The 14,730-nt window shown below is 42.7% G+C and overlaps 1 protein-coding gene across 4 annotated transcripts in view; it reads left to right on the top strand.

The window, feature by feature from the left end:
• carmil3 (capping protein regulator and myosin 1 linker 3) overlaps positions 1-14,730 on the top strand; it is a 102,745-nt gene that overhangs the window by 76,387 nt on the left and 11,628 nt on the right. For 3 of the 4 annotated variants that reach the window (XM_086202860.1, XM_086202859.1, XM_086202862.1), the window contains exons 21-32: positions 1,140-1,312; positions 3,073-3,141; positions 4,373-4,466; positions 5,989-6,087; positions 6,209-6,328; positions 8,570-8,683; positions 9,394-9,569; positions 9,652-9,745; positions 11,582-11,707; positions 11,855-11,921; positions 12,502-12,689; positions 13,309-13,388. In XM_086202860.1, the coding sequence (XP_086058986.1) occupies positions 1,140-1,312; positions 3,073-3,141; positions 4,373-4,466; positions 5,989-6,087; positions 6,209-6,328; positions 8,570-8,683; positions 9,394-9,569; positions 9,652-9,745; positions 11,582-11,707; positions 11,855-11,921; positions 12,502-12,689; positions 13,309-13,388 (1,400 nt within the window). The remainder of the gene's footprint in view (positions 1-1,139; positions 1,313-3,072; positions 3,142-4,372; positions 4,467-5,988; positions 6,088-6,208; positions 6,329-8,569; positions 8,684-9,393; positions 9,570-9,651; positions 9,746-11,581; positions 11,708-11,854; positions 11,922-12,501; positions 12,690-13,308; positions 13,389-14,730) is intronic. The other variant, XM_086202861.1, reaches the window with a different exon arrangement.

Here is a 14,730-nt window from a genome sequence, read left to right as displayed (position 1 = left end):
AAAATATATTTTTGTAAAAGCTATAAAGTATCATATTGTCATATAAATGTAAGTTTCTTACATTATATCAAATTCAAGCCCTCGCCTCATGACCTTAAGCCACTTCAATTTTATTTATCCATTTTTTTACATAAAAACATTTTAAAGCCGAAATGACGAGCCAACGAAGGCACTATGACTAAGATATTGATTTACTTGGATACATGTTTATGTTGCATCAAACCAAGTTGCTTGTCATTGATTTCAGATGAATGTGTGCTGGTAAATTTTGACATGAATTTCTCTGTTACTTTCAAGTGTAAACAGACATTTCAGACACTCACTGCTTTCATTTGAAAGAAATGTTGTCAAGATAATGTTTTCCACTTTTTGAGGAGGCCTAGTTTTTGCTATGAATGATTGAAATATAAAATAAATAGTCATAAACATCAGTGTGTTTTTAATCGTTCAGCAGATTTGCAGTACAGTCCATGTCAGACAAGGTATAAAACTAATAATCCTAATTTCAGATAATTGTGGTATTGATTTAAAGTTAAATTACCTGGGCGTACTTCCAGGTGAAGTATCAGCCTCCCAACTCAGCTAAACCTGGCTATATCAAGAGGATCTTTTTAAGCTCGAAGCCGGGTGATGCACACGTACACACACACACATACACATACATGTGCGCACACACATATATGTACATATGAGTTTATATATATGTATGTACATATATACATGCATGATTAAATATATGTTCATTTATACGTGTATATATACATATATGTACATATATACATACATGTGAGTATGTATATATGTACATATATATATATGTATGTATGTATATATGTATACACACACACACCCATCCATCCATTCATTGTCTTCCGCTTATTCCTGTTAAGGGTCGCGGGGGGGCTGGAGCCTACACACACACACACACACACACACACACACACACACACACACACACACACACACACACACACATATATATATATATATAGACATAGATATATATATATATATATATATATATATATATATATATATATGACATAGATATATATATATAGACATAGATATATATATATAGACATAGATATACTTCAATCCGATTTTCTTTTCATTTTTTTTTTTACTGCGTCCACCAGGCCCTGCAGTCTTTGTCCCTCGTTGACTCCAGGCTTCGCCAGCGAGGCACCATGCTGGTCAATGCTCTGGGCTCCAACACCTGTTTACGGAAGGTGGACCTGAGCGGGAACGGCCTGGAGGATTCTGGGGCCAAAATGCTCAGCAAAGCCCTGCAGATTAACACAACACTCAGGTGGGCATCGTGCATTCATGCGTTCATCCCTGCGTCCTTAAATCAGAGTGAGGAATAGAGAGATTTCCTTGCAAGTCAGGCGCTTCAGTACAGACTAGGAGTAAGACAGGAAAGTTTTAGAGGACATTAGGGTGAGAGAGAAAATTAACATGTTAGGTATGGTTTGTGGAGAGCATATACCGAGGTCACTGAGAGGAAGAACAGTTATTTAGTCAATGCAGTGCTTCAGAGATGGGTGGAGGGGAGACGGTGGAGGGGAGACAGTGAACCATGAAGGAGATTAGAAGTCAAGACTGAGTAGTGATGAGGAGTCAGAGGAATTGAGAGGTGAAACTCTGTGAAGGAGGGAATCACAGAAATTGAGACATACGTGTTCTTTACTACCTCTAAAGAAGACTCACTGGCCAATAATTTCAAAGTTGAACAAACCAAGCTCTCATTTCCACATGCTGATGTAGCGTGTCTATAATTTTGCATGATACACAGTATTTCCTCCCCGGAATATCCGTTGATTCTCTTGAGGTGTAGCACCTACACATGTGGAATACCCTCCAGGAACACTTCAGAGGTAACACAGAGAAAGCTAAAGCCTGTCATCTTCATCACTTGCGTGTTAGCTAGTAGTGATCTACGGTCTGTCCGAAGTCCACTGCAGAAAATTTGTTTCAACAAAGTCAGGACAATACCGAACAAATGTAAACGGAAGGATGTGTTTGCATTCATATTAGAGTAAGTGAGTTTTCCATAGGAAGTGTGTGGTCTTCCCAATGTATACATTGATGTAAAAGTATGTGGAAATGAAGTGTAAGACACTCCTTACTTCAGAACCTCCACCTACCAAGCCATGATCCTGCCTTGCCATGGAAATGACAATAACATCTGGGCTCTCTGGCCAAAAGAGCCAAAGCTGAGTTCTTTCGAGAGTTGGCAAGGCTGTAGGTGATGTTCTTAATGTCTCATTCATGGTGTAGTTTCATTGCAAAGTTTGAAAGTTGTTGCTGTTGTTTTGTTGCTCTAGCTGAGGTTAGTTGTGAGCTAAACATACGTGGTTGGCTCTTTCTGCAATCTGAAGTCTTCGTGAAGTGATGCAGGAGGGGAAAAGGTCTTTGGGAGCTTAAGACACCTATTTGACAACATTGGAAAGGCAAAATGCACTTTTGGGTGAAGTATTGCTTTCAGCAAAAAAGATTAAACTGAGTGCAGACGTATTTGAGTGTTGTTGTGGGTGGAGGAAACGATGGAGAAAATAGAAACTCTGAGAAGGGAAGAGAGAGGAAGTGAGGGAAAGGAGGACAAATGAGAGATCGGGGCTTGGATACGGGTGATAGAGGGGGTAACATGTGCAGGGGCTCGAAAGCGAGACCCCCTAATGAGAGAGATTTGGGTTTTGCTGATTGAATTTCCAGAGCAGGGCAGAGGCGATGGAGATGGAGGAGGAGGAAGATGGATGAAAGGAATACTGAAAATGATTAAAAACAGGAGTTAGACAGCGTTGAGTGTAGGTGGGGAGCGTGCACTTTGTTGTAACAGAAGCTCATTAGTGGCATGGCACTTCTTGCATTCCTAATAAAAGTGTGATCCAAGCTCATTCTATGCATGAAGCAAAGGAACATGTAGCTGTAATGTGTCAGGTAAGTACTGCATCTGTCCTACTGTGTCCCGTGTGTGCGGTGGTGTTGGGAGATTTAGAAACTGACTGATCATCTTCCTCCTCTCTTTGCCTGTCTTCCTCCATTTCCTTTCGGTTTGATCCCTTTCAGGAGTGTGACGTGGGATCGCAACAACACCACAGCGACAGGGTTCCAAGATGTGGCGAGAGCGCTGGAGCAGTAAGACAAACTCAATGCACATAAAACGAGTTTTTGAAGTAGGATGCACACATGAAAGGGGCCACTCACTCACACCCATATGAAAGGCAGATAGTCATCTCTGAGCCTCAGCACACAATGTTTACTATTACACAGCGTTTCATCAGTCGTCTGACGTGCGTGCCAGGCACACTTTTTTTGTGTGAGTGGGTGTGAAGTTTGTGTTGATGTTGTATAGGAAAGTCTGGGAGCTGATGTGGCTGAAGGACTTTGAGTTGCTGCTCAGATGTGTGGCATTTATTACACCGCAAAATGAATAATTCAAGTCAAACAATGCAAGTCACCACAATTCAGAATGTTGTCTTCCTGTTAGAAAAGTGTCCAGATCGAATGTAATATTGAGTACATGTCAAGATTTGACTGGATCAAATGTAAACCAAATATCATGTCACCCAAAGTCACTTCTGGTAAATAAATGTGTGACCCTGAGTGACACCAGGGCCTGGAGAATGATTTAACACTCGATGACAATGAACTGCTTCAAAGGAACAAGACAACTTTTGGGGAAATATTTCCTGCTGTCCTCTCCAGAGCCAGACTAGAGGATAGATACCCTTCTCTCCTCTGTGTGTGCATTAGGGAGCTACGACCCACAGAGCTCCGCTGAATGCTAATTAGCTAGCAGAGTGAATGCGAGTAGATACTGTAGGTTGTGAAGCATTACACACTTATCTCCAAAAAGCTCTTTGCCCTCATTAACAGACCACAGCGGTTGTGAATTAACATTTGTTTTTAAATGGTGTCCTCTCCTTTTAGCGTTGGATGCATAGCCAGAGCTACTTTCCTGACTGGGTGCGGTGATTTGGAGGAGGATCTCAAAATGTGTTGACCACTTGAACTGTTGCTAGTGATCATGTCTGACGATGAGAGGATGAGGAGGATTACCTCTGGACTAATCAAGATCCTAGCTGTTAGTTAGCTGGTCTCTGTGTGTCTCACCTCCCCAATACAGTAGAGAGGAGAGGCTGTAGGGAAAATGGACAATAAAAGTATTTTGTAGAAGTTGTCATGTTCCTTTAATTGTTCAGCACCTATTCACATAAGTACGCCAACAAAGAAGGATGTCTGCATTCTTGTTGAACAGCGTTTGAGGTACAACTCTTTCAGGTGCCTGTGGTGTTTTGTGCTTGTTCCTGTTACCATCATATTGAATGCAGTATCTCTTTTTCTTCCCTGTCTTTCCACTACTAAGCAATTTTACCCTGCAATACATGCCCCTCCCCCTCAGTGATGTCACTCAGGCGTACCGCAGCGCCCCAGAGAAGACCGACCAAGCCTTGACCAAGGTGAGAGAACACTGTTTGCAAAGTGTAAATTAGCTGCTTTATAAAGATGCAGGTGGTGAAAAGGCACACAAGCTGACAATTAGGGTCGGCTGAGTCGAGGTCTGATGGATGACTTTCATATGCTTGTGCATAAGAAATGAAAATTAAACGTGAGCCTCTTTTTTCATGATGCACCACACTGCTATGATGAGTGTGTGTAGGACAGTGTGGGACACATTACATCCCTAATGCTACGAGGTAGTTTAACGTGAAGCATCAGACACACACGTCTGTTCCAAGCAGGGAATCTTTATCAATCTTGATATGTTTGCAGGGCATCTTTAACAGACATGCTCTAGGTCACATTTTACAAATGGAGCAGCTCACTTCACTGTGGTTCAACGTTACTTCCAGCCACTTCCGGAAACTTGTCTTTGTACTGCTACTTTGCCTCAGTGACATCACCACTGTTGTTCACATTTTCATCTCTGGCTTTGTTGCATTAGTCATTCTGGGGATCCAGTGCTTTGTAAAATGTAAACTTTCCAGCTAGCTCATTGTTGATCTTCTGTCTTGCCAGACAAGGATGAATAACAACCTCAGAATATTTTTCTTTTTTTTTTCAACAAAAATGTTAGGCCTCTGCTACTGCTACTAAGGACTGGATTAGAAAAAAGCTAATTTTGTGACCTGGAGATGGATTTCTGTATTGTCCCACTGCTAGCGTTCACTGTAGCTAAGCTAAGTAGCGCGCAGCTGTCTGGAGGGGAGCTCTGTATACGCAGCGAGGAGAGATGGATCCCTTCCTGTGTATCTGTCTGTAAAAATGATGGATGATAAACATATTTCCCAAATATTTCTGAGTTACTTACTCATTTTAGCCAGTGGTCCATGTTTGTGGGCTTTATTAGTTTCACTGAAGTCTGACATTGTGAGGCAGCTGATTGGCAGAGCTTGTGAGCGCAGTGGAACCAGAAGTGGTCTGTCCTGTACAGCTCTCTGGGAAGTCATCTATCCCATGTCTGAATTGCAGGGCTCTGGAAGACAGTTAAAAAATGTGGTACCTCATCATCTATATGTGGGATGTAAGAAATGGTGTGACATGATGAAGTGATCAATTTGTAAAACAGAGGGTCCAAGGTCAGCTTCTGTCTGACATCACGAGTCTCCTCAATAACACTCCAGAACATTGGAAATACTTGTGTATTTTGTGAAGCCTGTAATGGTTTTCATCTTCCTGCAAAGCTTCCAGGTCCTTCAAGAAGAGATTATGCCATCTTTGATGACATAATATGATGAGGTGGTGAATGCCTCCACGTGCTGAGCCACATAAGACATCAAAGGCTTCCAGTTCGTTTCTGGGGATCACATTTCTCTCCTCGCTCTCCTTATTACCATGCAAATGGACTTGTTGCCTGACTCCTGCACACTGTTCTTTGTAAACACCTGTCATCCCAACTCCTCTCTCTTGTTTGTTTGTGTGTGTGTGTGTGTGTGTGTGTGTGTGTGTGTGTGTGTGTGTGTGTGTGTGTGTGTGAGACAGATCCAGCGTGCCCTGCTTAGGAACAACCAGACTCAGCGTTTCTCTCAGAAGCAGGCTCTCAGGCTGCACCAGGGCCTCGTCACCAGTACGGCTGAACAGGTGTGTTTCTCTCAATGTGTATCTCTACAAATGATTCAGGGTTTTTACATTCATAGTAGTGTTGTGTTTGCTTCCCAACCGGAACATCTGCTTGTGTGTGTGTGTGTGTGTGTGTGTGTAGGTGATGGAACGTTTGTGCGTGCGGGTGCAGCAGCAGGTGTGTGTCCTTAAAGGTTGCGAGGAAGCAGAGGACGTGCAGACAGCCAGACAAATCCTCAAAGAGGCCAGGAACTCGAGAGCTGTGAGTGTCCTCCGTTGCATTTGTGTGACGTTGAAACTTCAGCAATTCCCATGCTTTCACAAAGTGTCTCATAAAGACAGTGTAAACTCTACTCTACCGATGGTTGTGTATCTTTTTGTCTTATTCACAGGTTTCTCTGTGTTACTGAGCTTTAGCCTTTGAGTCCATTGCATTTAAATGTAAAACGGTTTACTTCTCACTTTGTTACTTTAATTTGCTCATTAACACTTTACCCTCATTTTAAAGTGAAGTACCGTAGGTGTTATAAACCATAATAAAATGAATATATTGGAGTTCATTGTATTACCACAGTTTTATAGATTAGTCATCCCATCCATTTCCTGTAATCGACAGGTTGCTGGTTTGATCCCTGCTTCATCTGGAGTCCAAATCGGTGCCAAATGTTTCTTGAGCGAGATACTGAACCTTTTATGAGTCTCTGAGTAGGTTAGCATGGCAGCTGTCACCGTCTGCGTGCGTTTGTATGTGTGTGCGCGCAAGTTAGCGCAGAGTGAGTGAGGAAACATTGTAAAGCGCTTTGAATGCCATAAAAGCAGGAAAGTACCATATAAATACATTGGGTCCATTTCCCACTTGATTCAGTTTATAAGTGAAAGATCTCCTTTTACTACATGTCTCAGGAAACCCTTCTTGAGCAGCTATTTCATCCAGAAATGCATCTGACTGTGCACCCAAACACAAGTAGGTTTTATCAAGTCAGTGAAGTAGGTCAGTGATAATTGCAAACACAATCTAATCCCTCTTGTTCCATCACCGGCCTGTGCATATTAAACATGACTGCTCTCTTGTTTTGTAGATGCAGCTCTTGATAAACAATCGCTGTCAGCACTCGTGGCAAATACGCTGGTTCTCCTGAGTCGGCCTCATAATAAAAGCCAGTTAAAGGCTTTTTATGCCGCGCATTAATAAAAGCCGTAGCACTAACTTAATACTACTCCTATATGGCTTGAGTGAACGGCTGTCAGTGTGGCGGGGAAAATAACAAGAATCCTCTGCATGAAGTGTCTCTGGCAGATGAAGGCGATAGAACAGCCTCTGCAGCTAGTAGTGAAACAGCTACAGCACATCGTGAGCGTAATAATGGTAACAACCCAAAGCACCATACTCTGACTTGACTCCATAAATGTTGCGGTAACGTCTGTTTGAATAAAAACATTTCAGGGAGGCGCTGTTGTTTAGTGGTGAACATCCTCTCGTCATAATATGCAAGGCATCCCAAGAAAGATATAAATGTGAGAAGGTGTATCCGTGATAACAAGCTGCTACCAGACATCCTTTTCACTTTCAACTAGAACTAGAACTAAACGGCCCAAACAGGAATGTTTATCACGATCAGCACCACAGGTTCCTTCCAATATAACAAGTCAGAATCATTCATCTACATTCATGTTGCTGTCACGTGAAGACAACACAGTGTAACTTTGATGTAAATCAAATGACATTTGTTACATCAGGTATACGTCCGTGACCAGTAGGTGGTGCAATGACCATGAACCAACCCGTCACCTACTTGTTGAGAGGAAAATTAGCCTAGTTTTTGTGTTATCCTGCTGACAGGAAAATAAACAAACAGACTAATGCAACGGAAAAAATGAACTCTTGCCGGGTAGTAATGCATAATTTTGATTCAAGATCAAAGGTTTCCCTAATGTTTGTGGTGTTGCTGCTTCACATGGATTAGTCATGTATGAGTGGAGCTTGATGCCAGCAGGCTGGTTCACTGCGCAGTTCTGCTTTAACATTTTTGAATTAACCATAATTGTGCATTCAACACAAGAGAGATGGTGGGGTTTTTTTCAGAGAATTTTAAACCACTTAATCAAGTGTAACTTTCCTGGTTTAGAAAAAAAATGTGTTACCTGGAAAAAATAAAAGTAAGCATCATAATGGAGGAAGATATTCCACATCTATGGATGGAACATCTGATAATATCCATGAATCTGAATATTCAGACCGTAGCACCAAATAGTGACGAAAAATATATATTCATGGTCATGGTGATTTCTTTATCGATTAAACAGTTCTTAAAATGAACTCCTTAGTAAATTTAGTTTTGTAAACTTAAAATATTCCCTAGATTTATATTGAGCAGCTCCACTGGACCAGCAGGGATTAAGAGCCTTCCTCAAGGGACCCGAATACTCAAAAAATATGACTTCAACTTCCAGGAGGGGAACCTGTTGATTTGATTTGAGTCGTCTCTCTCTCCTGTTCCGTCAGCTGTATCCATCCCTGTGTGAGCTGGCCCATGTGTTGTCGGTGGACGGCCCCGTCAGACAGCGACTGGACACCCTGGCTGGGGAACTGGCAAAAGCTGCTGACAAAGAGCTGCAGGTGGGAAGGCTGGGCTAGAACGAGCTGACCGTAATCGCGGAAACAAAAATTCCTGATGCTTCCATATTTTAAATAGTAGTGTAGCTGTGGACTACTTGCATTTAAATTGCCCATTAATAGCTGCTGGCTGTGTGTGTGTGTGTGTGTGTGTGTGTGTGTGTGTGTGTGTGTGCGCGCGCACGTCAGGTATGCTGACTTCAAAAGAAATGTAGCATTTAAATTCAAAAGGAAGAAACAGTTTAGCATTTTGTAGCTTCGTTTGCTTCCCATTGGGATTCAGAAGCACGATGAAGTGAATTGACTGAAAAAGCAGCACGCCCTGAGGAGGAATCTCTTATTGAATTTCAACTTACTTGACTCTAATTTACATCTCTGTGCTCTCCAATTTAGCTGTTATGCACAAGGCTACATTTGTAATTTGCAGAGGTCATGATCAATGAAATTGCAACAATATCAGCAGGGGAATTTCTACCTCTGCACATTTAAGTCCAACTCGAGTGTGCACTGGAAAAAGTTAAGGAGTTAAAGATCTGAATGGATACGTGATGGGTCACATGAGTTGCTGCACTGCGGAAGAAACAAATTCCAACAAGTCAAGATAAATGATGAAAATTTAAGCAAGCAGGGGAAGAAAAGAATGTGTAAATGAAGATAACTATCACAGTGAAAAAATAATCTGCAGTAGATGTAAAGTGGGGATTTCTGTACAGGTGGTAGTGGACTCGATGGTGTCTCTGTGCCGGGAGCTGTGTCCCATGTCCTGCTCTGCCGCAGAGAGACTTAGCCCACCTCTCTCGTCCATCTCCGAGCAAGTTTCGATCCCTCGTTCCGCCATCCGCAACGCCCTGATGGAGAGAGCAGCTGAGGACATCAACAGGGCACTGGAGTAAGAAAGAGTGCCGGGGGAAAGGGTTCAAGTAAAATAACCTCATAGTGAGACTAATGTGATCTCCCTTCTATTTTCTCAGAGAGGTGAAGATGTCCGTTGTCTCTTATCTAACCAATTCCATTGTGGACCAGATTCTGCAAGAGCTCTACACCACTCATAAAACCCTGGTACTGGTAATAAGCCTTTATTGCATGCCTTCTTTATAGAGCAGTAGAAGAAGAAGTTTCTTCCAGTTTAAAGCAGAAATCTGTAACCCTGCAGTGAGGATGATGAAACAGACTGGTGCTTTTACGCTGTTGCACTGCTTTGATTTGGGCAAAGTCAAAAAAAAAAGGAAAAAAAAGTGCTATCCAGCTGACTGATGTCACCACAAATATTTTACTTGTGGAAACTGAAATTTGATGGCGATGTAGAACGATAGATTCAAAAATGTTTGAATAAATCCATATACAGATTTCAGCTTTAAACTTTTGTTTTAATGCTTTGAAGAAATGTTTGGGGATTTAGCATTTTACTGTTTGCTCTAACTGTGGCAGGAAGAAGAAAAAGGTTCGCTGAGTGATAGCAATAAAACACTTTCATGGAGGAACTTATTTTTCCTTACTCTGTAAAGTAAAACTCTCATACCCATCCATCCATCCATCCATCCATCCATCCCTCCCTTGTGTAAACCACTCATCCTGTTCAGGGTCTCAGGGGGCTGGAGCCTATTTCTGCTGTCATAGGGTGGGAGCATGAGTCACCCTGGACAGGTTGCCAGTCCATTCATACCATTTTAGCTTCTTGTAAAATCCTCACATTTGATTCGGTTCTGTTAAACTCTGGGAACATTAAAATACAGATTTGACAACAAATGGATGTATTTGTCTGAAATGGAAACAAGCCAAGCGCCAAATATGAATATGCATCAAAAATGATGCCAAACTGCCAGATTTATTCTTGTTAATCACATAGCTGATAATTGTTAATTATAAAAAAAGACACGTAGCACCCAATGAAATGCATACAACAGGTGAAATCTGGTCATAGACAACCAGATCTTGTGGAGTCCCACGGCCAGTAGATGGTGGTTTTATGGCTGGGCCCTGACCATCTCTGCTGTGGTTTCCACATTTTTATATTTTTTAGACTTTTCAATGCAGCAATAGATAGAAAGTGAAGAGTTGATATTATTCAGGCTGAAAATGCATGCAATGATGCTCGTTATATGTGTAATCTAATGTTGGTGATGCTTGCATTTCAGTTCAGACTCTATAAGGGGTGATGTTATCTCACGCCACAAATCAACTATGAATTCTTTATGAATTGTGCCTTTTCATCCACTGATCAGTCAAAACTACTGAGCTGACTACTGATTCAATGTGTTGTCCTAAAGGACGAATATAAACATGACCCCAGATCTTGGTCACAAATTATAGATATAAAATGTTGCTAATAAAAGACAGTATCATTATTGTCTTGTGAGTGGCAATCGACAAAGTATCTTGAATTCTGTACAATTATTTGAAGCAGAAGCTGTTGTTTCCGTGCTAAAATACTGGGATGAAGTCTTAAGAATAGAGAATATTTATGGAATATTGTGCTGAGAGACAACATGATTTGAGTTAATGACGTGATTAGAATCAGCCGCTTCTCCTCTCCCTTAAATCAAATTGTTCCAAATGAGGCCAGCAGAGAGGAGGCCGCCCTGCTCTGCTTTGCATTCCGTTCACTGCTGCTTGACTTGCATCTCATTCTCCTCTCTGTTTAGCTGCAGTGCTGCTCCGTCCTCTATCCTGCCTCTCTCTGCCTTCATAATCCACAAATTTTATTTTATTCATGCTCTTCTTTGGCATCGCAAATAAGTAGCCCCTGTGTTGTGTGTCTGCTTCACGGGTACAAGGGCAGACACACTCCACCTTTGAGATACTGTCCGAGGTGTAAATACTGTGTCCGAGTGTTGTGTGTGTGTTTGTGTGTGTGTGTGTGTGTGTGTGTGTGTGATCCTGTTGTTGTGTGTGTTGCACCAGCTACGGCAGGTATCTCAGGCGAAACGCTGGGATGATGTTGGGATGGGCAGACACACGATCAGACAGTCCAGGCTTACAGAGTCCCTGGACTTTCCTGATGAAGACCTGGGGGTCAACCTTGGAATAGTAAGTGGATGATATTATGGTCACTGTAAAACACTGACAGCATGTTTGTGCCAAACAGATAATGACAAATGTGTGCCAGTGCTGTGCGCTCTTCTTGTCTTTAAAATCCCTGTCCACTCATGACTCAGTTGTCTCCTTTGACTCAAGGACACCATGGCCATTAAGAAGCGGAGCTCCAGAACCAGGAGAATTCGTCCCGTCTCCACCAGACTGAGTGAGTTCTGCTCTGGAGTTCTCAGGTTGTTCCACGTATGTTGATGGACAGAGTGATCGCGCCTTTAGTCTTTGCTAAATGTCATCATGCTCTATATAGTGTAGTGTGATGTATTCTATTTTTGGATATGATATTGGACAGGAGATCTATCAGCTTCAGTCACCTGTGGGGTTACGGCTGTAGTAGCGTGCATGAGCTAGCTTCTGTGTAATCTAATCAGAGATGCTATTCTTGTTTCCTGAAGTTTTATGTTTTATTCAATGCAAATTTTATTTCTTTTTATTATAAACCAATATATTTCAATTGTATATATTTAGTGTGGCGCCCAGGAAAAGCTGTAACCTGGCTAATGGGAATCCTAATAAACTGATAAACTAATTGTAACCAAGCGTTCTTTGCTGGTGAAGTATTTTAACTCTGACTTGTGTTATGATTTTGCTTCATTGGAGGTAATGATGTAAAACCAGCAATGTTCTTATCCATTGTCCATATTCTTCTTCAGAATTGTGATGGATTTCAAATCTTGGCCACAAAAGTAGTGATCTTCAGTTTCTCACCATCGTGAAATGCATCGTTACAGGTCTAGGAGACGAGCCCACTTCCTCTCCCAACCCCTCCGCTCCACCACACTCCGCCCCTCTCTCCCACTCGGCATCATGGGAGTGTCTATCCACCCTTCCCACCAATGGCTCACCTTTACGTCACGTAACCCACGTCAGGCCACGACCTCCACGGCGACACAGAGCAGGGCACCTTCCACCAGAATCTGTGAGTTGATGCAAATGACACGGCAGTGACCTGTGACGTTGTAATCAGCTGACTCTAAGATTAGTTTACAAAAATGTGTCTGAACCTTTTTCCTTGAACTTAGAAGGTAAAAGGTTATTGTGATTGCGTTGCCTGCTGAAATGTAATTCATATAAATGAAGATCTCAGAGGGTGGAGGGGTGAACAAGTGAATGTCACACTTCAGTTTTGAAGCTTTTCCTCTTCATCTCTTGAATGCTTTTGTGTGAACTTTTCTTATTCATCTTATTTTCCATGCCAGTGGCACTTTTCCAAAAATAAGTTCCTTTTAAAGCAGGAAGCTGTCGCATGTGTCACTGTGCCTCAAATGTTAATCATGCGCAGCATCTCCCAGGGGCTGTGGGGCAGCCTCGAACTTAGCTGCTTGTTCCTTTGGAGACTTTGTAAAATCTTTTTCTAAATCAGTATAAACTCAGTTAGGGCGACATGATGAGGGCTTGTTTACAAAGAGACAAACAGAGTTAGGCGGTGGATTTGGTTTCACCAGCCAGATTGATAATACCTGACTAAAGCCTTTCAGCTTCGAGTCAACATGGGGGATTGATCAGTGTTATCCTGTTGTTCTGTTTGTTGTGTGTAGCGGTGCTCTGAGAACGGAGGAGTCAGCATGCTGGAGGATGGGCTGCCGGATTTCTACAGCAAGAGAGTCCTCCCTGACAGGTAGCATAATGGATCCCTTTTAGATTCACAAATGCAGTAGATGTCTCATTACTGCTGTGGCCCCCGAGGACAAGACACATATAAGAGTGCAAATAAAGTAAAGACATGAAGGGAGTCCCCCTTAGAATCAGGGGCAGCATGTAGCAGGAAAACCTGGTGCACCTACCAGCAGTTAATTATCTAAAGACAGTTGGAATTAACACACAAAGGATATCTTGAAATTACAACAAAGAATTTCTTAATTAAAGCACAAAAGGGGTACTTTGCCTTTCAAGTACTCACAAATTAGAGTCTTGGGTTTATGAAGATGTTTTTTTCCGTCCTGCATCACTACCTGCCATCCATCCACCCATTTTCTATACTGCTAATCCATGAAGGGTCGCAGAGGCAGGCTGGAGCCTATCCCAGCTGACACTGGGTGAGAGGCGGGGTCACCCTGGACAGTCTGTTGCAGGGCCATCAGGAACAATTAGGGGCTCAGTGTCTTGCTCAGGGATACTTCAACATGATCACTGGGGGAATGTGAGGATCGAACCAGCAACCCTTTGGTTGCGAGGTGACCAATCTACCTCTGAGCAATGCCACCCCCCCATCACTAACGTCCATCCATTCATCCATTTTCTACTGCTTATCCTGTTAATGGTGGTGTGGGGGGGGGGGGGGGGGAGCCTATCCCAGCAGCCTTCAGGTGAAAGGCAGGGTTCACCCTGGACAGGTCACCAGTCCATCACAGGGCCAACACATAGAGACAGACAACCATTGGCTCTCCCAGCCATGCCTACAGTCAATTTAGAGTCTGGATTAACCTGGTCCCTCTTGATGTCTTTGGACTGTGGGAGGAAGCTGGAGTACCAGAGAGAACCCAGCAGGAACAGGGAGAACATGGAGACTCACACAGAAAGATCCTGTGGACTCAAACCCAGAACCTTCTTTCTGTGAGGCGACAGTGCTGACCACTGCACCACTGTGCTGCCTCTGGTGCCAGATAATGCTAGAGTATTCCAAGTATCCCGGGCACCACCGTGCCGCCCCCCCCCCCCCCATCACTACCTTGTGACTCAGACAAGTACAGAAACAATCACCCACATAGAGTATTTACTTCAAAGCTAATGGAGCCCGAAGGCTCATGATAGCAAAACATCTCTTTCAAACTCTCAACCACGTTATCTGGTATAATCCAGCAAACCAGGATCCTTGTGACATCGCTTTGGTTTGAGTTGCTGAGTTTTGCATACATCAGCCATAGACGTCCCTACAATTACTCTACACGAAGGTTTGTGTTGTGGGGCTAAAAAACATCCACTATATTTGAAAAATTCACAAGCACTGCTTGACCTTCTGC

Source organism: Aulostomus chinensis, chromosome 5, assembly GCF_037954235.1.
Source record: "Aulostomus chinensis isolate RoL2024-O1b breed Wild chromosome 5, RoL_Achi_v1.0, whole genome shotgun sequence".
NCBI classification, from domain to species: Eukaryota; Metazoa; Chordata; class Actinopteri; order Syngnathiformes; family Aulostomidae; genus Aulostomus; species Aulostomus chinensis.
The sequence above is the reverse complement of the archived record's forward strand: the minus strand, read 5'-3'. Positions and strand labels throughout refer to the sequence as shown.